This window comes from Myodes glareolus, chromosome 7 (genome assembly GCF_982192425.1).
Source record: "Myodes glareolus chromosome 7, mMyoGla1.1, whole genome shotgun sequence".
NCBI lineage: Eukaryota > Metazoa > Chordata > Mammalia > Rodentia > Cricetidae > Myodes > Myodes glareolus.
Window position 1 is genome coordinate 80,950,888 of NC_142032.1, and position 22,071 is coordinate 80,972,958.

General features: G+C 46.0%; 1 protein-coding gene across 7 annotated transcripts in view; it reads left to right on the forward strand.

The window, feature by feature from the left end:
• Nucleotides 1-22,071, forward strand: part of Arhgap17 (Rho GTPase activating protein 17) — a 92,439-nt gene that overhangs the window by 65,851 nt on the left and 4,517 nt on the right. For 2 of the 7 annotated variants that reach the window (XM_048460450.3, XM_048460448.3), the window contains exons 13-19: nt 1,859-1,939; nt 2,969-3,082; nt 6,938-7,029; nt 9,451-9,607; nt 11,126-11,359; nt 13,933-14,102; nt 19,024-19,497. In XM_048460450.3, coding sequence (XP_048316407.1) covers nt 1,859-1,939; nt 2,969-3,082; nt 6,938-7,029; nt 9,451-9,607; nt 11,126-11,359; nt 13,933-14,102; nt 19,024-19,497 — 1,322 coding nt within the window. Of the gene's footprint in view, nt 1-1,858; nt 1,940-2,968; nt 3,083-6,937; nt 7,030-9,450; nt 9,608-11,125; nt 11,360-13,932; nt 14,103-19,023; nt 19,498-20,539; nt 20,588-22,071 lie in introns of all 7 variants that reach the window. The other 5 variants (XM_048460447.3, XM_048460449.3, XM_048460451.3 and 2 more) reach the window with 5 other exon arrangements.

Genomic DNA, 22,071 nt, shown 5'->3' on the forward strand with positions numbered 1-22,071 from the left:
TTGTTTGAACTAGTATTGCTTCACCACATTAATGGAGTAGCTGATCTCAAACCCCTCTGTGACTGGGTAACGTTATAGGGTAACTGTGCTACTGGCTGCTTGCAGGTTCAGCTGTTCAGCAATAGAATAAGACCCTTACTTGCAGTAATAGTGTTTTTCTCAGTGTTCACTGTGTGCTAAGCTTTGCCGTACTCCCTCCTGCCATTCTTAATAAGCATTGAGCATCCAGAATAGGCACATATTCTTGTTATCTTCATTGTCCAGATACAGGAACTGGGAATTGTCAGAGCTGGCATCCAGATGGAGACCTCTCTGCCCCAAAGTTTTCACCCATTCTTTGATCTTCTCTTCCACCCTCAGCTTAGCCTTCCTAGTAACAGGACAGTGTGTTTCAGATGCTATTAGCTTCTGTTGGCCAGCTGGGTGAGCTCCTTGTTACTTTTCACTTCCTCTCTGGATTGTCTGATTCTTCAGTCCTGAGGAAGGACCAGCTAGTTTCACCTCCACCTCCGCCCTTCCCCCTTCAGCTCACCGTGTCACTTTCCTTCCTAGCTGACCATGATTAGATAGAGCCATCGTGGCTTCTATGTGACTCCTCAGGGATCTGCGATCACTGTGGACTAAGAGACTTTCTCCCTGGTAGGTGGTGAGGTTTTAAGTTCAAGGACAAGTTCTCAGTCTGTCTTTTGACTGATTTAAATGAGTCAGCAGTCAGCATCAATAGGGTTTCTTGTATCGGGTAGTCTCCTCACCTCAACTCTCCTCTAGGTTCCTAGACTCTAAAATTCTTCCTTAAGGAGGAGGTGTCTCTCTCTCTGCTGACAGGAAGATGCTATAGTAGAAAAATGTTGGAAAAAGCCATTCTGTTGGCTTGGTACCTGGCCTCTAAAGTGTAATCAGATGACTTCCTGTACTGTAACTCATCAGCATTGTGGCTGCCTGCTGCACTCTCTAGAGGACAGAGTTGTGACTTTGTAGGTTCTTTTCTTCCCATCTCGTGTTTATGGAAGCTTGTGCATCAAAGCTGTGTAGAACCAGATCTCTTGAAAGTGTTCCACACAGGAATTAGCCCCAGCCTGGACTTTGGAGCAGAGTTGACACCAAGAAATATCAGAGGTCTGTGGTCCTGGGAGCTTGGCTATTGTTCTATGACCAGGCTGCCTTTATGTTAAGGAACACTAGGCTTCATAATGCTGCTAATTAATACACACATTCTTAGAATTTTCAGTGGCGGGCGTCTGCTTGTGCCAAGCTTGGGGCATAGTGATTTTACAGGATTCTGCCTCTAGCCTTAATAACGTTCAACAGAATCAACATTCTTCCCCTGTCCTGCAAAACTTGGTGAGATGAAGTACCTGCTCCCAGTCTAATAGTGTGGAACTGGGTTTTGAGCCCAAAATTATTTATTTCCCAGATCAGTTCTATCTTGCAGTTTTGAAAACAGAGACAGGCTTCACTTGATAAGGAACATGCGTTAGTTTTCTGCTATAAGAAATATGTGACACAGTCAGCTTAAAGGAGGGCAGGTTATTATGGTTCTTGGGGTCATAGGTTCAGTTCCTGTTGCTTCAGACTTGTGGCTACGCCGTACATTATGGTGGTAGAAGCATGTCCGCCTCATGCTGGCAAGTAGACACAAGGTAGGGACTAGAGTTCTAAGACCTCCCTCTAGCATCAAGTCTTCCAACTGCACCCTACCTCAGGGTTCCAGCATCTCCTGCTAGCGCCACAGACTGTCAACCAAGCCTTTAGCACAGGCGCCTCTGAGAGACATTGCAGATCTGAGCTATAATAACACATTAATATGGGGATCAATAGTGTGTGTTTTTATCAATTTTTGTGTACATTTCTTTCCTAGTGTGCAGGATCAAGACAAAAAACTTCAATATTTATGGACGACGTGTCAGAAGTTGCCACCACAAAACTTTGTTAACTTTAGGTATGCGTTTGAGTTTGCTGTGTGCTAAGCATCATAATCAAAAGCTGCCGGGGTGGGAAAGGGTTTGTCTTTAAGGTTATAGTCCATCATTGAGGGAAGCCAAGGCATGACTCTGGCAGGAACCTGGAGGCACAAACGAAGGAGAGACTATGGAAGACATTGTGTTATACTTACTCCCAGCCTTACTCTTTAGCTGTCACGTAGCCTGGGCCAACCTACCCAAGGATGGCACTATCTGCAGTAGGCTGGGCCCGCCTACATCCATCATTAATCAAGAAAAAGCACCACAGGCATGCCCACGGGCCAGTCCGGTAGATACTTTTCCTTAGTTATTACCTTTTCCCAGGTATGTCAAAATGACATCAAGTTAGCCTTCAGAGTGTATATGATCCTATAAATGAAGGTGCAGTGACCCTGGAGTGGATATGTTTCTTCCGAGATGACCCTACCTCAACCATGCTTGGCACATTCAGAAGGCTTTGCAGAATAATGCGGAGCTGCTGGGATTTTGTGTTTGCATCGTACTCTACTATAGATCAGGGCAGCCTGAACTTTATCTAACCTGCTTTTGTTGGTGGACAACTTGGTTGTTCATAATGGCTCATTTTTATACTGCTTAGCTTATAACAGCATATGCAGTAATTGGATGTTTTCATAATTAAAATAAGTGTTTTCAAATATAGTTTCATTTTTTTAAACGACGTTTTATTAAGCATATATTAAGCCCACTATTAATCATGGTGTAATTAATGTAGGGGTAAAGGAAAGATTATAAAGGAAAAATAAATTAGAAATAGATACAGTTAAATCGATGTGATGATGTTGGACCTGTTTTCTCCCTCGGAGCCTTCAATAACCTGTTTTGAATAAAGTGCGTGAGAAGTGTGAGCAGCACTGTCACGAGCCGGGTCCCAGTTTAGCGACCGCCTGTCGTAAGCACCTGAGCCATCTGTGCCAAACACTAGGCAGGCAGGGAGGGACACTCGCAGTGTTTCTGTGATGCTCCTGCCCCTCTGTTTTGTCTCCTAGGTATTTAATCAAGTTCCTTGCGAAGCTTGCCCAGACCAGTGATGTTAATAAAATGACGCCTAGCAACATTGCCATTGTGCTGGGCCCTAACCTGTTGTGGGCCAAACAGGAAGGGTGAGTGATTCCTCTTCCCCTCATGCCTGAGTTTCTCCTCCTGGCAGTTAGCATGGGTATCAGTAGAGTTCAGGACACATTCAGACTGTAGGTGACTTCAGGGTGTTCCAAAGTTGCCTTTTCATCCAGCTGATGTTTTAAATACACAGCTGTGAACTCTGTGTTGTCTCTGTGCAGCAGACACAGAGACAGAGGAAACGTTGTCCCTGCCCTAAGAGAGCCTCCACTCCTGAGCAAACAGCCTGTGTGGTGAAAAACTAGGCGCACATCCGTGTGCATGCAGTACAGAGGGGACAGACCTATGCCTCAAGCCCTTAAGTGTCTGTAGCTGTGCCTGAGAATTAACTGACATAAAACAAATTGACAGAAGAAACACCTAGTGGTTTTTGCATGAAATAGGAAGTGCTGCTGTAGCTGAGCAGTTGGTAGCTGTGAGCATGTGGCGAGACAGATCTAGGCTGGACAGTTGTTGTGCTAGGAAGATATGGATTGGCCCAACAATTTATGTGTACAGATTGGCCCTGTCACCCTGTCATGGATGGCAAGAATGTTTCTTTTCTTTGGTGTGGGGAAGGTATCTTTCATGAGGTTATCTCCTGTCCTCAGAAAGGAAAAAAAAAAAAAAGCCAGAGCTCCCTCTAGCATCTGCCTTTTTCACATGCTTTTACCTCAGAATAGCCCTGTACCTCAGGGGTGTACATTAGGGTATCCTGTTCTGCCCCTTCACGCTGGCAGTGTAGGTGAACCAATGTGGCAGACTGAGGAGGCTGGTGAGCACCTGCCTCAGGGAGCAACACGTGGTCACCTTAGTGAAAAAGTAGTCTCCTGCCCTTGGCACTGAGACCAGGGAAAGCCTCATAGGCAGGTAGAGCATGGTGTCTGCCCATTGAGGATGGTCCTGGGTAACTGGAAAACGTCTCAGATCAGAGGCAGGCTGTGAAGGGTCTGTGCATGCTGCTGGCTTGTTTGGAACTTTCTTTCCTGGGTCCTTTGGGAATTGTCAAGGTTCCTGCTGTGATTTCAATGTAAAATGCCCCTCATGGGCTCAATTTAAACATCTGTTTCCCAGCTCATGGCACTGTTTTGTGGGGTTGCAGAACTATTGAGAAATGGGGCATGCCTGGTGGAGGTAGGTCTCTAGGGGTTGCCTTTTAAGGTGATGCCTGGCCCCTGGTTCCTGCCTGCTGGTTCTCCTCCATATGAACATCCTCCACATAAACAGTTCTGTCTACCGTGACAGTTCTTTCACCTTCGTATAATGGGAACCATGAGCCAAAACAAACCTCTGCTTCCTTAAGCCTTTCTGTCACAGCAGTATGGAGGTAACTGATAGTATCCTAAGCAGAGCGACTTCACAGGGCTGCATTTAGGAAGCTTTTGCTGGCATTGAGCAGTGTGGGTTAAGTAGAAGAGGTGGGCACAAGAGATCAGCTGGAGAGCAGGTTGTCATCTGCGGATGATCTTTGTCCTCACACATCATCTTGTGCACTAAGTGCTATTCCCAGATCCGTAGATGAGGATGCTGAGTTGAGGCAAACCAGTCTTTTGCCCAGGCAGTGGTGGGGTCAGACACTGGTCAGAGTCTGTGTCCTTACCCATCACTACATCATTGCTGCTGGCCTGCTTTGCAAAGACACAGTTCAAATCAGTCATTCCCTTGCTCGTGTATGCCCAGTCTTATTTCAGCATACGGTGTAATAAAGCAAAACTACAAATAAGTAGGACGACAGGCTAACTGCAGAGATCATAGAGCAGATAAACCCCGACCAAAACACCAACACAGAAAGTGATGTAGGCGTTTAACTCTGGGGGCAAGAAGAATATTCAAAGGAAAAAAAGCAGTGTGGCTCAGCTGGTTAAAAGTCAGTACATTTAACAGTAATAGACACACTTTCTAACACCCAGAAACTTGTCAGGAAACGCCGTAAACAAAGGCTAGGAAGGAGCTCCAAAATTCTGCAAAAGGCCTGAAAGGAAGCTTTGTGAATAATCAGCAGAGTCTCTTTAAAAGGGATCACTGGAATAGAATGCAGGTGGACAGTCTCCCAGTGTGGTGAGGCACTTGGGCATGAAAGCTGGTCAGAATCCTCAGTGAGGAAGGGGAAAGGGTAATTTGCCAGCAGAGCTTGCATTGTGCTGGAATTGCTTGGTTAGAAGATGGGTGATACTGTCTGATAGGGGCTGAGGTTAAAGTGACATTAAGACAGGAGAGGTTGGTTTGAGGCAGTCAGACCCGAGAATCAAAGTTTCTAGGAATCCAGTTTCGATTCCTACATCAGGCCCCCGTGATTCAGATTTTTCATTATGGTTACAGTTACCTGAGAGAACAGCTTAAAAGTAGGAATTATTTATTTAGGCTCCTGGTCTCAAGTATCAGCTGCTTCCATGGCTGTGAGCATCTGACAAGGCAGAAAGTGTCACCTACTTCGCACTGGCCAGGATGCAGAGAACCAGAGAGGAAAGGAGCAGAGTCTTTAAGGCACTGTTGATAAAATTCCTTCCTAGAGTTGTAAAGCAGCGTCTGGCTCTTCTCCTGATGTCCCAGCAACAAACTGAGGCTTGGTTCTGCCACAGTGCATTCTGGGGAACCAGTGAATTACTGGGCTTCCTTCCAGAGCCTCGGTGCAGTGATTACTTATAGGGGTGTGGGCACTCCCGCCCCAACTGGCTGCATCTGGAAAGCCTTACTGAACAGAGATGAGGGCTTCCCTCATAGCCATATAGGTAGAGCTCCAACACTGGTCTTCCTCAGCCTATATAATACTCCACAGCCCACCCCACCCCAGGGTACTTGGTCAAGTAGGCCCAGGTGGGTCAAGAGCAGCTGGATATTCAGGTGAGTGTCTCGTGCCTTGATCTACCCTTCTGTGAAGGGGTGTACACCATCAACTACCCTTCTGTGCAGAGGTGTACACCATCAACTACCCTGCTGGGTTGATCTTTTGCCAGGGTGAGAGGGGGGCAGCTGAACTCGCCAAGATGGATGTTGCTTGACTCAGAAGATAGTAACTCATGACACATACACCCCAGTGACCAGCTCCCTCCATGCCCCAACTCCTAATAACGCCATCAAATTATGAATCCATTGATTAGGTCAGAGCCCTTATATCCCAGTCCCTCTCCAAGATTGAATCCACTGCTTAGGAACCAAGCCTTAAACACTTGGGGACACTTTATGTCTAAACTGTAACGGCTCCATAACATATGAAAATCAACTTAGGTCTTTTGAGAACCTAAGACTTTGTGGGTGCATTGTAACCGCCAGGCACATTGCAAGTGGCTTGCTTTGGTAGTGTTTTGCTTAAGGATGTTTGGTGACAGTGATAGTGACTGTATATTTTTTTTTTCTTGAGCCCTAGTAACAAACCCTTTCAGTATCTGGACTATTATCTTGAACCAGAGCATATATTATGTATGTTGCCCTGCCATGAAAAGGCAGGGGCTATGAGGATACTTAGAATTTATGTGCTTGGTGGCATCGTGGGCAGCAGTAGTTTGGGATGATCTTGGGTCTGCCTATCAGATGTGCTAATGTTGCAGTGTGGAAATGCAAGCCCTCTTCCAGTCAATTTCAGACCCAGCTTTGATGAATCTTTAATTCTTGGTGTCACTGCCCTGGTGCCCGCCCATTGGACACAGCAGTGGTTACCACTCTGCTGAGGAAGGATTGATAGTAGTTGGATAATTTTTCCTCTTGGGCCATTACAGACAAACTCATAGGATAGGGCCTGTGGGTTTAAATTTTGTATCTGTGTGTAAGTATTTTATCCATCAGCAATCTTTGAGATGCCCTGGCAGCCTGCAGAAATGAGACTGCCATGGTGGAGAATTTTAATTATGTAAACTTCCTTGCAGAACACTGGCTGAAATAGCAGCTGCCACATCTGTCCACGTGGTTGCGGTAATTGAGCCTATCATCCAACATGCAGATTGGTTCTTCCCTGAAGGTAATCATGGTTCCAGACTCATTGATTCCTGAAGCTATATCACAGTTATATACCACTTTTTATTGGTTTTTATTGAGCTCTACATTTTTGTCTGCTCCCCTCTCTGCCTTTCCCCTCCCCACTTCAACCCTCCCCCAAGGTCCCCATGCTCCCAATTTACTCAGGAGATCTTGTCTTTTTCTACTTCCCATGTAGATTAGATCTATGTATGTCTCTCTTAGTGTCCTCATTGTTGTCTAAGTTCTCTAGGATTGTGGTTTGTAGGCTGGTTTTCTTTGTTTTATGTTTAAAAACCACCTATGAGTGAGTACATGTGATAATTGTCTTTCTGTGTCTGGGTTACCTCACTCAAAATAATGTTTTCTAGATCCATCCATTTTCCTGCAAAATTCAAGATGTCGTTATTTTTTTTTTCCACTTTGTAGTACTCCATTGTGTAAACGTACCACATTTTCCTTATCCATTCTTCTATCGAGGGACATTTAGGTTGTTTCCAGGTTCTGGCTATGACAAACAAAGCTACTATGAACATAGTTGAGCACATGTCCTTGTGGCACGATTGAGTGAATATTCTTTGGATATATACCTAAAAGTAGTCTTAAGGAAGGTTGTTTTCTAATTTTCTGAGAAATCGCCACACTGACATTCAAAGGGGTTGTATCATCTTGCATTCCCACCAACAGCATAACTTGTCATCAGTGTTTTTGATCTTGGTCATTCTTATAGGTATAAGATGGAATCTCAGAAAAAAAAAAGACAAAAAAAAAAAGATGGAATCTCAGAGCTGTTTTGATTTGCATTTCTCTTATGACTAAGGATGTTGAACATTTCTTTAAGTGTCTTTCAGCCATTTTAGGTTTCTCTGTTTAGGTCTGTACTCCATTTTTTTTATTGGATTATGTGATCTTTTGGTGACCAGTATCTTGAGTTCTTTGTATATTTTGGAGATCAGACCTCTGACTGATGTGGAGTTAGTGAAGATCTTTTCCCATTCTGTAGGCTGTTGTTTTGTCTTGTTGACTGTGTCCTTTGCTTTACAGAAGCTTTTCAGTTTCAGGAGGTCCCATTTATTGATTGTTTCTCTCAGTGTCTATGCTGCCGGGGCTATATTCAGGAAGTGGTCTCCTTTGCCAATGCATTCAAGTGTATTTCCCACATTCTCTTCCATAAGGTTCAGTGTGGCTGACTTTATGTTGAGGTCTTTGATCCATTTGGACTTGAGTTTTGTGCATGGTGATAGATGTGGGTCTGTTTTCATTCTTCTACAGTATACCACATTTTTAAAAAGAAGAAAACTTGTTGATGATTATGTAATTGGTTTCACTTTCTCACACTGCTTTGGATTTTATACATGTGCATTTACATTTTGATACAATGGTAATTATATTATTTCCCATTCCCTTCAACTTCACTAAAACATATTCACACAGTATATATTATGTGCTTATTCATTGCTATGATTGCATACTGTCTTCTCTGAAGGAACCTGGGTTCCCTGAGAAGGCAGCCACATAGATAAAATAAACTTAAAATATATAGCAAATTAGGATATTGGAGAGAGAAAGGTTTGACTAACTCGGATGCTGGGAAAAGGGAGCCAGGATCTGTTTTCAGGGGTGGGTGATACTGACTGCCCAGAGGCCCTTCCCTGAGAACAGGGTTTCTTCTTGACTCTACCTGCATGGTTGTTTGGTTTGTGCAAAGATACAAAGTAAAGCAGGCAAGGCTAGGGCTGATTGGACCTGGTTTGTGAAGTCAGAGAACTACATTTTCATTCTGTAGCTGATTAATTTTCCAATTTCTCTTGTTGCAATCCTGGGATTCACAGAGATTCCCATGGGTTCCTCTTCAGGAACTGGTTGCATATGTGTTGAGTACACATGTCCCAGCCCTGCTTTTCTCAGTGCAGCCCAGCTGCCCAGTGCACTGTAGTGTAAGCTCCTGATGCCAGGGCTGGGCTCAGTTCTTCTCTTCTGTCTTCCTGTCCTCAAGAATCACTCATTGCAATTACTTAGCGAAGATGAATAGGAGACTGAAGATCGACATGCTGTCTGGGATTTCCTTCAAAAAAGTGTTTCTTGCAAAAAATAAAAAACAAAAAAATGCCATAAACATTGAGCATTTGATGATGTTTTTCATTCCTATTTTATATCAAAGTACTGATCTGTCACTTTTTAAATGGTTCAGTAAGTTCTCCATGGTCCTTGTTTCTTTCTGTATTCTCGGATTTCTCTTAAGAGCAGTAGAAGTGTGTGCTCAGCTGGCCTTTCTTGGCTTGCCTCCCACTGGGGTCAGGATCTGTTTTTCAAATCAGAGTGCTTGAGCTGCCCTTGTGGAATATGGAGGCTGTCATTCCACTGGGGTGTTGGAGAGCTTCCCATTTGTGCCAAGTCTCACATTTATCTATCTCTCTTATGACAGAGATAGAATTCAATGTATCAGAAGCATTTGTTCCTCTTGCTACCCCAAATTCTAATCACTCAACCCACACTGGAAATGACTCTGACTCGGGGACTCTGGAGAGGAAGCGGCCTGTCAGCATGGCAGTGATGGAGGGGGACTTAGTGAAGAAGGAGAGGTACGTATGGAGTTGGTCACTTCCACAGAAATAGTAGGTATCGTGTAGGAGGACATTTGACCCATGTATCTTGTACTGGCTTAAGGACCCCCTGTGTAATCCTGCCTTACAAAGTCTAGATAATTCAGAAACCACACTGTCAGTCTCTGCAGGCGTTAATCTGACCACAAAGTGTGTGTGGGGTAGATTGTCTATTAACATCCATGCTTTGTGTGTCAGACTTTATTTGATGCCCTTATGTGCCCCACAATGGAATGGCATCACACATATTAAATCCACCAGTGTATTTGAGTGTTAGGAAACAAGAGAAAAGAAACATAATAAGACGTGTGGATTTTGGCTGAGGATAATGTGGATAAAAGGATAACCACATTTTCCAGTGAGCTGTGAAGAAGCATATTTTTGACATTACTTGGTCTTGCTATATTTGCTAACTGCTGAATCTAACATTGAGCTGGAGAAGCCCCAGAATTTGACAGTTCTTAGAGGGGGAAAACGTATGTTTTAAACTTAGAGGCAGCATCTTTCCATCATATTGTCTATGACAATTTATGAGATGTTCGGTGCTAATTTAGACCATGTATGATTCTCGCCTTTAGAGAGCAACTTATTGTAGCTCCCCATAAGAGCTGTGTTAAGCAGCACACTGTCTTCATCCAGGGTCGTCGGGCTGAGTCTCACAGTGGCCTTCTCTTATTCCAGACAGCTTTACTTCCCTGGTCTCTCTCTGAAATAAATCCACCATCATCCTGTATAATTGAGTTCTGACACCTGAGCACCATTCAGCGCCTTACCATTGTTCCCTGGGGGCCTAGTAGAACAGTTAGTCCCCTATTTCAACTTTCAGCATTACAAGACTCACTAGCCATGACACACCATTGTCAGCTATCTGCTTTGTGTATTCTCCAGTAAACATCAGTTAATGGAGTCCCGTATCTTTTACTTTTCCAAACTTAAAAAAAAAGGTTCTGAATCTATGCATTAATGGTCTTGAAGGAAGAGTGTCTTCCTTCTGCACCGTCCTCCAGATGCCACCCTCCCAAAAGCAACAGTTTTTTCCAGCCATACCTAGCTTTCAGCTGTTTCCTCATATGTACACGTGAATGTTTCTGTATCCCATGCAAGCCGAGAAGCAGTGTGGTGTGTTCTTGCCAGCACTGGTATGCTTCTGGGCCTGGCTTCCACCTCTTTCCCACACTCAGGTTTGAGGTGGGAATCAGGTCATAGGGAAATTGACACAGAACATCATGTTTCTCCACGTGAGGCCTGCCTGTTCGCTTTCAGCTGCACACACCAACCTGATCAGTGTGAGGTGCTGGCTTTGCTGAGGCTTAAAGCCAGATCCAAGCACTCACTTTGATAACTGGGATGACCACTGACACAAGCTTGCCACCTAACTGCATGCCGGGGAATGTGGGCGGCCGTCCCATTTGTGGTTTTGACCCGTGAGGACCAGCGGGCTTCCGTCTCCTTAGTTGGCTTGCGTGGTGTGCTGACTGTTTTCTTCTCTCTGTGTAGCTTTGGTGTGAAGCTTATGGACTTCCAGGCTCATCGGCGGGGTGGCACTCTAAATAGAAAGCATATATCCCCTGCTTTCCAGCCACCACTCCCGCCCACAGATGGCAACACCTTGGCTCCAGCAGGTCCAGAGCCCTCTTCTCAGAGCTCTAGGGCTGACAGCAGCTCAGGGGGTGGGCCTGTCCCCTCTTCTGCGGGCATATTGGAGCAGGGGCTGAACCCAGGTGACAGCAGGTAAGGAGCCCACTTCTGCTGGCAGTCAAGGCTAGATGCCCCTACCTTCTTCCAGGTGGCAGTCTTTGGCGGGGTAGCCATGCCCAGAGAATGAATCAGATTTGCTTTCATGCCTTTGGTTAGAGGGGAGAAAAGACTGCAAATTGCTTGTTTGCTTTTCTGTTTTCAGAGAAAAGCAATACTTGTTTGTGTGCTCTGGTGCTGCAGAGACTAACAGGTGTCTAACGGTGTGCTCAGCCTCTTCAGTGTACAGCTGTCGGTGTTCACATGCACTCTGCCTGTTGTCACTCAGGCTGCTAGCTAAGAAGCATTTGAAAGCAGTGAGCTAGCTGAGTCACAGTGCTCTTGGCATTTGTCATCCATCCTCGCATTCAGGAATTACGTTCAGTTGCACAGATTCACCAAGTAGCTGCTGTTGCGCCGGGCTGCCAGCACACTGGGTGACTCAGGGTTCCTCCACCACTCGGGGCTTTCAGTTGTACAGGGAGCTGCCACATGGGTTCAAGGAAGAAAATAAAATGCCATGTCTCCTTAAAAGGCCTGTTCAGTCACTTGAACTTTTGACAAGCCACTTGAAGTTGGGCTTCACAGTAAATCACTTTTAAGAGGAGATGCCTTCAGATTGGAGATCTTCATTCTGCTGGTGTTATTCAGTTCTCCATGCCCATCAGGCAGAGGCCACAGTTTTCTCTGGTTCAGAGCTGATGGCTGGCTGTGCAGAAGATGAGCCGTGCCAGAGAGTGCATTTTTTTAATTGTCACTGTTTTTGACCTCGTCTTTGGCCAGCCACACAGTGCCAAATGATCGTATATAAGGTGAAATGAGTATGCCCATTACTCACTTACCCATGCATAGTTTACCACACTCAGGTGCATTTTCCTTGGAGAACCTCTCATTGCATCTTTTGGTTGAGGGAAGTGAGGTTGTTGATAAGATAGGAATATACCTGGTCCTGGTGGTGCAGCCCATAATCCCAGTTCCTTGAGTGGCAGAAGGATCACAAGTTCCAGGCCAGTCTAGGTAATGGTGAGACCTTGTCTCAAACATGGCAGACAGCATCAGAGAGAAACAGAAGCACAGGATAGGACTCTTATTCTCTTACCATAGCTGGACCCAGTGCTTCTCTGCATTCCTGAGTCCTCCTCCGTTCCTATAATCTAGGGAAGTTCATCTCTCAGTCAAGAAGTCTTAAGCTTTGCCCTTGGCCAGCACTGTGTATGTGCCGTAGATGCCGTGCTGGCTTTTTCGTGACCCCTCCTCCATACATGGCTTGGTCTTAGGGGAATATTTTTTATGTCAGAAAGAGAGTGTAAGCAAATGCACACATCTTCATTTCCTCGTGACATTGTTTGTTTAGCCGAAGCTAAAGAAGAAAGTAGCTAGTCTTTACTGCAGGGGAGGGAATGCCGGCCATCAGTCTTCCCTTTGTTTCTTATGCTGAGATATTTTTCTGCATTCTTCACATCTGCCCTTTGGTGACCTTGACAAAATGACTGTAATATTTGGTGTAGAAAGTTGTGAACCAGGAAGTAGGAAGCCTGAGTTGACCCTTCCCCTGGTGCTGTCAGCTTTAGACTGAACCATCAAGCAGCTTCTCGGAATTTCTCTTCTCTCGATCCAGACAATGTTACTTAAGCCCTTCATAATCAGAGTGTCACTTTGCAATGTTCATTTTGTACAATAGCTAACACAAATCCCCAAACCTTATTTTCTTAAAATAGCGCCCAGTTTAAGTACATGCAAAACAGAACTTGAGGTTTCCTGTGGGTGGTCTGAAGTGTCTGGCCTTAGTTTCTGTGGCAGAGTAGCTGAAGCTTAGTCTATTGCAGGGAATCTCGAAATGTCTAGTCTCTGAGTAATTATCAGCTTACTAGCCCAGTACAAGCTATTTAAAATTTCAAATAACCCTCATCTTCCTGGGTTCTGGTATCCACAGATCCAGCTGACTGTGGTTCAGATAATTTAACAACAACAACAACAGAACTGTCTCTGTAGGGCTGGAGAGATGGAGCAGTGGTTAAAATTACTTGGTGCTCTTTCAAATGACCAGAGTTGAGGTCTCAGCACCCACAGGCTTGCAACCACCCGTAACTCTAGTCTTCTAGCTTCTCCAAGCCTGTATGTGCACACAAACACACCTTTTTTTTTTTTGAGACAGGGTTTCTCTGTGTTGCTTTGGAGTCTGCAACTTGGGTTGGCCTCAAACTCTCAGAGGTCCACCAGCCTCTGCCTCCTGAGTGCTAGGATTAAAGGTGTGAACCACCGCCGCCCAGCTCACACAATCTTAAAAACAAACCATTGTATCGAATATCTTGTTTGCCATTCTCCAGACATTCCCGTAGCTCTTCCACTTTATTGCTTATTATGAGAGTTGACTTAAGGTACACAGAAAGGTGCTGACAGATTCTGATGAGTTTTACATACAGGGCTTGAGCATCCTTGAATTTTGGTATCTGTAGGAAGTCCTGTGACTTCCCACCCCAAACCCCGTACCAAGGAACAACCATGCTATGGAGTGCTTAGCTTTTCTTTCAGGGAATGCCTGATATCTAACTTCACCTTTACCCTCTCAGCCCTCCAAAACCAAAAGACGCTGCATCTGCAGCTGTCCCTGCACCAGGAAGAAACAACAACCAGGTGACCACGGGCCCAAGCCAGGCCCAGGCAGGTGGCAGCTCCCATCAGCTCTCGGTGGGCACACCTCACAGTGCAGCTGGTCCCAGTCCTCACACTGTGCGTCGAGGTAAGTGACCTGCACTCCTTGTGCTTGGGAGGGTGGAAGAATTTCCTGTAATTACTCCAAAGAGTCGGTTATGAAAGCCCTGAGAAATATTTTTCATGACTGTTACCAAATAACAAGCAGGAAAATCAGTCGTTAAAGAGGGAAAACATGGAAGAAACTGAAGAAAATAGAGAAGCGAAGTGCAGGAACTTAACAGCAGGAAGAGGGCTCTGGAGCCACTCCTGGGTCCCTAGGGGTTTGGGATCCCAAGTCTTGCTGTGATTGGGAGCCACTGCAGCCTCTCTGCTTCTAAGCTCTGTGAACTGGAGCTTCAGGGCACGGGGTTTTCTGGCTTTGGAGTAACATAATCTAAACAGTTTCCATCTGTCTCCTTTGCTCTCCTCAACCCAGCAGCCAGGGCCATTGCTTTCAAACACAAAGAAGTTATGTCACCAAATCCCATCTCTGCCACAAGCACAAGTCATTCTGTCCTGCTGCTCTTTGGTTTTGCTGGGGATATTTGTCAGAGTGTTTTTCTTTCTTCTTTAATCCTCCAAAGCCCCTGGCCACAGTGCACACGTGGAAGTCGAAAGACAGCCTTGAGTGTTGGGCCTCACCTTCCCTCTTGTTTTTCCACTGTGTATGCTGTGCCAGCAGCATGGGAGCTTATGGGGTTTCTCTTATTTCCACCTCCCACCCCTCCACTGGAGCCATGGCATCCCAGGTGTGTGCTCCTGTGCCTGGCTCTACATGGGCTCTTGTCCTCACCTTTGCATAGCCATTGCTTTACCTGCCTGAGGCATTGTCCTCGCTACTGAACATTTGTCTTAACATGAATTTTTAAGTCTTGTTTATTATTCTCTCCAAGATCTTAGCGAGCTCAGGTCTTTCCTATCTGTGCACCTCAGCATCCTGTCCTTATGTGTGCCTGCCACGGAGATGGGACTCAGCAAGCTCATGTGGTCTGGACTCTCGGAACCTCATAGACTAGAAGAACTGAAACTGACTTTCTCCCTTCCCAAGTCACTGTTCTAGTGCTGTGAGGAGACACCATGAGCAAGGCAACTCTTATAGATGAAGGCATTTCATCTTGGGCTTGCTTACAGTTTCAAAGGGTCAGTCCATGGATTCATGGCAGGAAGCAGGCGGGCATGGTATTGGAGCAGTAGCGAGAGCTTTACATCTTGATCCACAAGCAGTCGACACATAGAGATACACTGGGCCTGGGGTGGGCTTTGAGGTTTAAAGAGCCCACCCCCAATGACACACCTCCTCTACCAAGGCCACACCTCCTAATCTTTCAAACAATTCTACTAACTGGTGTCTAAGCATTCAAACACATGAGCCTGTGGGAACCTTTTTCATTCAAAACACCGCAATCCCTGATGCTGAACCTTTGTTAATATCTGGAGCTGGTTTTGGTTGTCTCAAAAGGAAAGAGGTTACATCTATTTAGGGGACAAAGGCCATGGATGCTAGCAAGCAACCATAGTGTACAGTCTTCTGAAGTAATGTGCAGCTCATCTTGTTAGTGGTGCTGAAGTGGAGGAACCATAGTCTAGAGAGGAACAAGCTCCGAGATGTACCAGGGAAGCCACACCTCTTACTCCAGGTCAAGCCAGTTAAATTCCATGTTGATAGGGTTGCCCTGAGTTCCCTAACAGTGCTTACTAGAGTGTAAAAGATCCGCACCTTACAGGGTCTTATAATGTGGATACCAAGAGACAGGGAATTTATCATAGCAAGGGGCACATGTGTGAAGCATATGCTTCTGAGTTGTGTGTGTGTGTCTGTACATCTCCCTGAAATTAAGACTGGAGAAAGACAGTCCTTTAGCATTGACAACCCTTCAGGTAGGAGGGATGAGGAGGGTGTAGACATGATACAGCAGGGAAGTCACACCTCGGGGTCACCAGGATAACTGGGTGTTAGGACTGAGACTGTCTGACTTATAAAGGGAAGAGATTTCTTTGGGTTTTTAGTCCTGGAGACTGGGAAATCCAAGGATACATGGTGCCAGTCTCTGCTCAGCATATGGTGAGGGCATTGTGCAAAGCAGAAGGGAAGGGGGCTTCAGAAGAGAGCTAGGGAGCCAGACTCCCACCTTAGAGCACCTATTCCCTCCAGAAAGGCAAGGATCCATTCATGAGGCTCCTCCCCAGGCCTCCCACTAGGCTTTGCCTCCCAACACCAACACACAGCCTGGGGGCGGGGTACTGAAACCATAGCACTAGGCCTGTGATAACGTTGCATAGACTTCTTGTACATGTGCTCATGGGAGTGTGCATATCGGCCTTTGGGAGAGGCGGGTTAGGAGAAAAGAGGAGCCACCATAGTTCCAGAGAGGCTGCAGCACTTTGTCCAGGGTCAGGCCCTTAGAACTATGCACGGCAACAGTGAGAGCCTCTTCCCTTACTAGATCTTAGTTCTTCAACTGATGCCTTAACTGTGTGTGTTCAGCATGAAAGATGCTCACACTCAGGCATGTGGGCTGCAAGGGCTCCAGGAGCCAGACCACTCTGCTTGGTTGCTCTGCACCCTTTCTTTCTGGCCATGCTCTTTTCATTTGATCCTCACATGCAAGGGTAAGCTCATGTCTCCGGCACCATACTGTAATGGGGAACATGGGAGGAGCAGGACCGACTGCTTGAGAGAGGTGTCCAGACTCTCCCAAGGTGAATAGGTTAGGAAGGGTTGGAATGTTTTCCCCACAAAGCCAGTTATGAAACAGGGCAGCAAAACAGTGGAGCTGCTTGGGATGAGCCGGGTGAGCTGGGGAGATGACAGGCAGTTCACAGGCAGTGTCATCAGAAAGTCCGACTAGACCATTGCAGTGACCCATGGAAGCTCAGCAGCCTCAGGAGAGGAATGCCACCCTTAATACAAGGCTGTTGTAGAGGAGGAGAAAGGCCCTGGACTCCAAAGTATGTGTTCTGGCTTTAGCCTAAAGGTACACACTGGTTATAGGATGCTAGCTTGACCTTTACTAACGTATCCAGGAGAAATAAAAATATGAGGAGCGGTAATATATAGGAGGATCAAAAGTGGAGGAGTGTTACAAGTATTAAATTCATTGTTGGTCTCACTGTGTAGCCCAGGCTAGCCTTAGACAGCCTAAGCGCTCCAGCCTCAGCTTCCTGGGTGCTGGAATTGCAGGTTTTTGCCACTCTCCCTCCCCCATGGCATTGTGTATCTATACTTTTTCTAAAGCACTCCACAAATGTTAATATACATTAATGCATCTTTTAGGCAGGAAGGCAAGCTCAGTACTGGTATGGCTACAGGCCCCACTTCATCCTTCTGCTACCTGTCCTAGACTGCTGTCCTTTTCATCTGCCCTATAGCTCTGCTTTCAGAGAGCTGGCTCTACAACACCCAGGCCTCCCCACAGGACACAGCATGCTAGCGCCTCCACCATGGTCCCAGATAAGACCCTTTTTTCTCCAGCCCTTCCTTGGGCCCTGCTGCCCTGTTCTCAGGCTTTCTGTCCTGAGTCTCCCACACTGTAAATGTCAGGCGTGGATTTCTCTTCGGTGTGAGTTTACAGTTAGTACTTCTTAGTACTAACTAACTTTTTTCTCTTCTTCTCATTGCTTTCATCAACCAGAATGTAACTAATTCCAGAGGACTTTTCCTTTGTAAACTGGCTGGTTGTTTCTGTGGGGAAAGGTCTTCTGAATTGCTGGGCTCAGAGTTCTAGGCTAGTTTAGCAGAGTGGGCACCACTAGATTCTGGACCCTATAAATAGGAAGAGAAGCTGTGTGAAAAAGAAGAAAAAGAATCCAGGGAGGCCGCAGGACATAGGTGTGAATCTGTTCCATGATTTATTAGGTATATGATTGCTTAGAAAATAACCAGCCTGCCCTGGGCTTCCTTTCACCACTCTGGGCCAGTCCCACAGTGTGCCCCTGGGATGGACATGCAGCGTGTGCAAGCCTGGTGTGCAGCTGAGTGGGCACCCGCTTTCTTCTGTCCTCTGATTCCTTCTCCCTGTCTCAGGATGGTCTGTGTGACCTCAGGAGAAACGGAAACATGTCCAGAGTTCTCCTCTCTGCCCCTCCTTCTTCTCCCTCCACAGTCTGTTCAGATCTCAGCTGGTTTCAGAGTAGGAATTTGTTTCAGCTCATGTTAGGGAAACAGTTGCAGGCTTATTTATAATTAATTCTATCTAGAATGTATCTGAAATTGGTAGAATTTCCATGAGTAAAAACCAGTCAGATGAGGCTGTAGCCCAGCGGTAGAAAGATTGCCCGTCATGGAGGCCCTAGAGTCGATCCCCAGCAGCCACCCTCCTCACGCCTCCCTTGGGCAGAGTTCTGAGTGGGGTGGGCTGCCTCTCTGTTCTTCCCTCCTGGGTTTGTTCCCACACTGAAGTCATGAGGGAACTCTGGAAAAAGGGCCATTGAGGGGCCCACAGTTTGCTGTTTTATATGGGTGTGTTGCCTCTGTTATCCTCAGTTTTCAGTTTTCTTTCTTTTGAACTTGTAAAATGACAGGTCACTAAAGGCCTCTGTATATCATATACTTAGCTTTTTACATAAATTCCTTATGTTGGACTAGTTTAAGTTTACAGAGAAGTTGTGTTCCCACTAGCACTTGGCCCTGTTACCCTATAGTTACCGTCCAGCATCAGACTGCATTTGTCACCACTGAGACACCAATGACAGCGGTCATTAATTCCACACTGGGTTCAAGTTTTCTGTTTGTTTCTAGTGGCCATCTTCCGTTCCAGTTCCCGCCCAAGAGACTTCCCTGGCACAAGAGTCCAGTTCAGTTTTTACTTGGGTTTCCATAGCTGTTTGTCAGATGTTCTTGGGGGTGAACTGGTCTAGGGGTTTGGGGCTCGCACAGCAGACCCCCTCTTGATGCACGGGGGACGGCATGGAGGTCCTGCCATGCCGCATCCTCCTCTTACTGACCCTGTTTTCACTCTTCTGTGCAGCTGTGAAGAAACCTGCCCCGGCACCCCCCAAACCAGGAAACCCACCTCCTGGCCACCCTGGAGGTCAGAGCTCTCCAGGCACAGGCACGTCCCCAAAGCCGAACACTCGCAGCCCGTCTCCACCCTCGCAGCAGGCGCAGGGCATGCGCCGCTGCTCCAGCAGTATGCCTCCCATTCAGGCGCCCAACCACCCGCCACCGCAGCCCCCCACACAGCCCCGGCTGGGTGAGCAGGGACCAGAGCCGGGCCCCACGCCACCGCAAACCCCCACACCACCCAGCACCCCACCCTTGGCCAAGCAGAATCCCTCGCACAGCGAGACCACACAACCGCATGGAACCCTCCCAAGGCCACGGCCGGTACCCAAGCCCCGCAACCGGCCTAGCGTGCCGCCACCCCCACACCCTCCCGGTGCCCACGCAGGGGATGGCAGCCTCGTGCCCGCAGCACCCACAGCCTCCAGAATCGTCACTGGTGAGTAGCAAGGGATGCAGGGTTCCCTCAGGCTTCTCTTGATGGCAGTCATTCTCAAGCCAGGGGCAAGTCACATATGCTGGGTGCGCAGTCACACCTGCTCTGTCAAGCGGTTTGTGGCTGTTTTCGTGCCAAGACAACAGAGATGAATACCGATGACACGGATCATAAAGCCTGTAGTTTTCTTCTGGGTATAAGATTATCTTCATTTACATACTAGAAAGTGTAATGCGTTTAAGTCCAGGTAGAAGGTATTGTACGACATACAGTGGAGTTCTTACTGAATTCCTTCTTGGTGGTCCATCCTTGAAGATGGGAGATTGGGAGCCTCATTTACAAAGCAAGTTCCAGGTCATCCTGGACTTAACTACTTTTCTAAAAGTAAAAAATGTACATACTAAGTGCAGAATTTCAGAAGTGGATGTAGTAGAAAGCACTATATATGCTAAATCAGATGCTCTAGGAAGGCAGATCTCCCAAGCAGATCCATACTAGTCTCAAATGGCTTGGCAGGGATGAGTGGAGATTTTCGCATCATCCTCTTGGATCTTCCCTGGACAGATTGTAGTGCTACTTTGTGGGATGTTTTTATAGATACCCTACAAAACATGATTGTTTTATTTTATTATATCAAGAATATTGCTACTCCAGGTACTGGGTTTTCTTTTTAGTTTGAAAAGAAATGGGTTCTTTAGTGTTTTTAATGGTCATTTGAACTGTGCAGCATTTGTTAACAGCAGCTTGCTTTTAATTACAGCAGCCTAGCTGTGGGTTGTCCTATAAGGAAGCATGCTATGCTAGTGGAAGCCACTGGACTGTACCTCTGGTTCTTCAGCCCTCACAAGTGGACTTCTCAATAGATGATGACCCAGCACTGCACCCAAGATAATGAGTTAACTAACTATAGAAAGATCTTTTCCAGGAGTATAATGCATAGTTTAACATATGTTATCAATAGTTAAGAACTGTTCCTATGACAGCAGGGTATTTATTTGATTAGCACAAAGCCACATTGGTCTGTTTGCTGTTTGTTTCCCACTAGATGCCCTTCCCAGTGCCCTCACAGGTGGGGAAGGTTTCCAGAACTAAGGTCTGTGACCCTCAGCAGCTTGACTGCAGCTGCAAACGCTCCTGCTTAGCCATGTTCTGTGTGTGTGCTTTTGACTTTGTGCTCAGGGTGGCCATGCCGTAGCCATCAGTCAGCCATCCATTGTGTGGCATATAGTTACGCCTTTTGTCCCATCAGAAGCACTTTTGGCTTTGGTTTGCCCCAAATGTAAGAGGTGGCTGTCCCTAGGCTGAGATCTCAGTTTGAAACCCTCAGTAAGATACTGTGTTGTTCCATTTTTCATTTGGGTTAGCCTCTCCTAGTGTTCTGTTCTTCTCAGTACCATTTCACCTGTCACTGGCCTATCATCGCCCAACGAAGAGGGCCAGGGAACCATCACACAGAAAATTGTGCATCCCTGTGTTTTGTGCTTTAATTTTTAATTTTGTATCTTAAATCCAAGGTAACTGCATGGAGCTTCTTAATTGGTGTCCCCTCCAAACTTCCCCCAAATAATCTCCCCTGAACTCCCTTTAAGTCCCTTTGCATTCCAGCGTGCTTACATTTTGCTTTCCTAAGCTGTATGGGCATTTAAAACAATGAGGCTCATCTGAACATACCTTTGGGCACATATTGGGCCAGCAGAAAACTCCTGTATGGTACAGTTGCTTTAATTCGAGACCTTAGCCTTTTGTAGGATATATACTGAGTGTTCACAGCTTAGTTCAAGTTGAAATGATGGAGAAGGATACAGGCATCCGTCTGCTTTCCTCAGGGCCAGTTGTTGAGTAATTAAACTCAACTACTCAAAAAGCTGAGCCTTTTTTGTTTGTTTGTTTGTTTGTTTCTTGGGACAAGGTTTCTCTGTAACTTTGGAGCCTATCCTGTAACTAGCTCTTGTAGACCAGGCTGGCCTCGAACTCACAGAGATCCACCTGTCTCTGCCTCCCGAGTGCTAAGATTAAAGGTGTGCACCACCACCGCCCATCTTAGTCTGAGCCTTTTAACACTTTAATACTTATGACACCAAAATTTGACTCAACCCTGTCCTTTTATCTAGACTAGAAAGAAGGCTACAAATCAGAATTATGCCTATTCTGTAATACCCATAGTCACTTGTGGTGTTTTATGCCAACAGATTGTTTTCATTGATTTATCATTCACTATATTTTATAGTTAGATAGGTGAAATTTTACATTTAAAAATGATCTTAGATGCTACCGATTTTTTTTTTAATCTTTTCTTTAAATTTTCTTAGCACAAGAAATACATGGCCTCTGTAATTCCCTTTGTATTATTTTAGCATTAACATAAAGTTAATCTTAACATCCACTGGCCTACCCTTGGACATGTACAGGAGGCCAGCGTTTGGAATTAGGACTCCCCTATCATTCTGTTAGTGACTCTTCCTGGATATAGCCTGTGATTTTCAAGGAAAAGGAAAGAGTAGCACAGTCCATTATGGCATGCGTTAGCTTGGAGAGCTTTGGAAAGATTCCTGAGAACATCTCACCCACGGAATTATG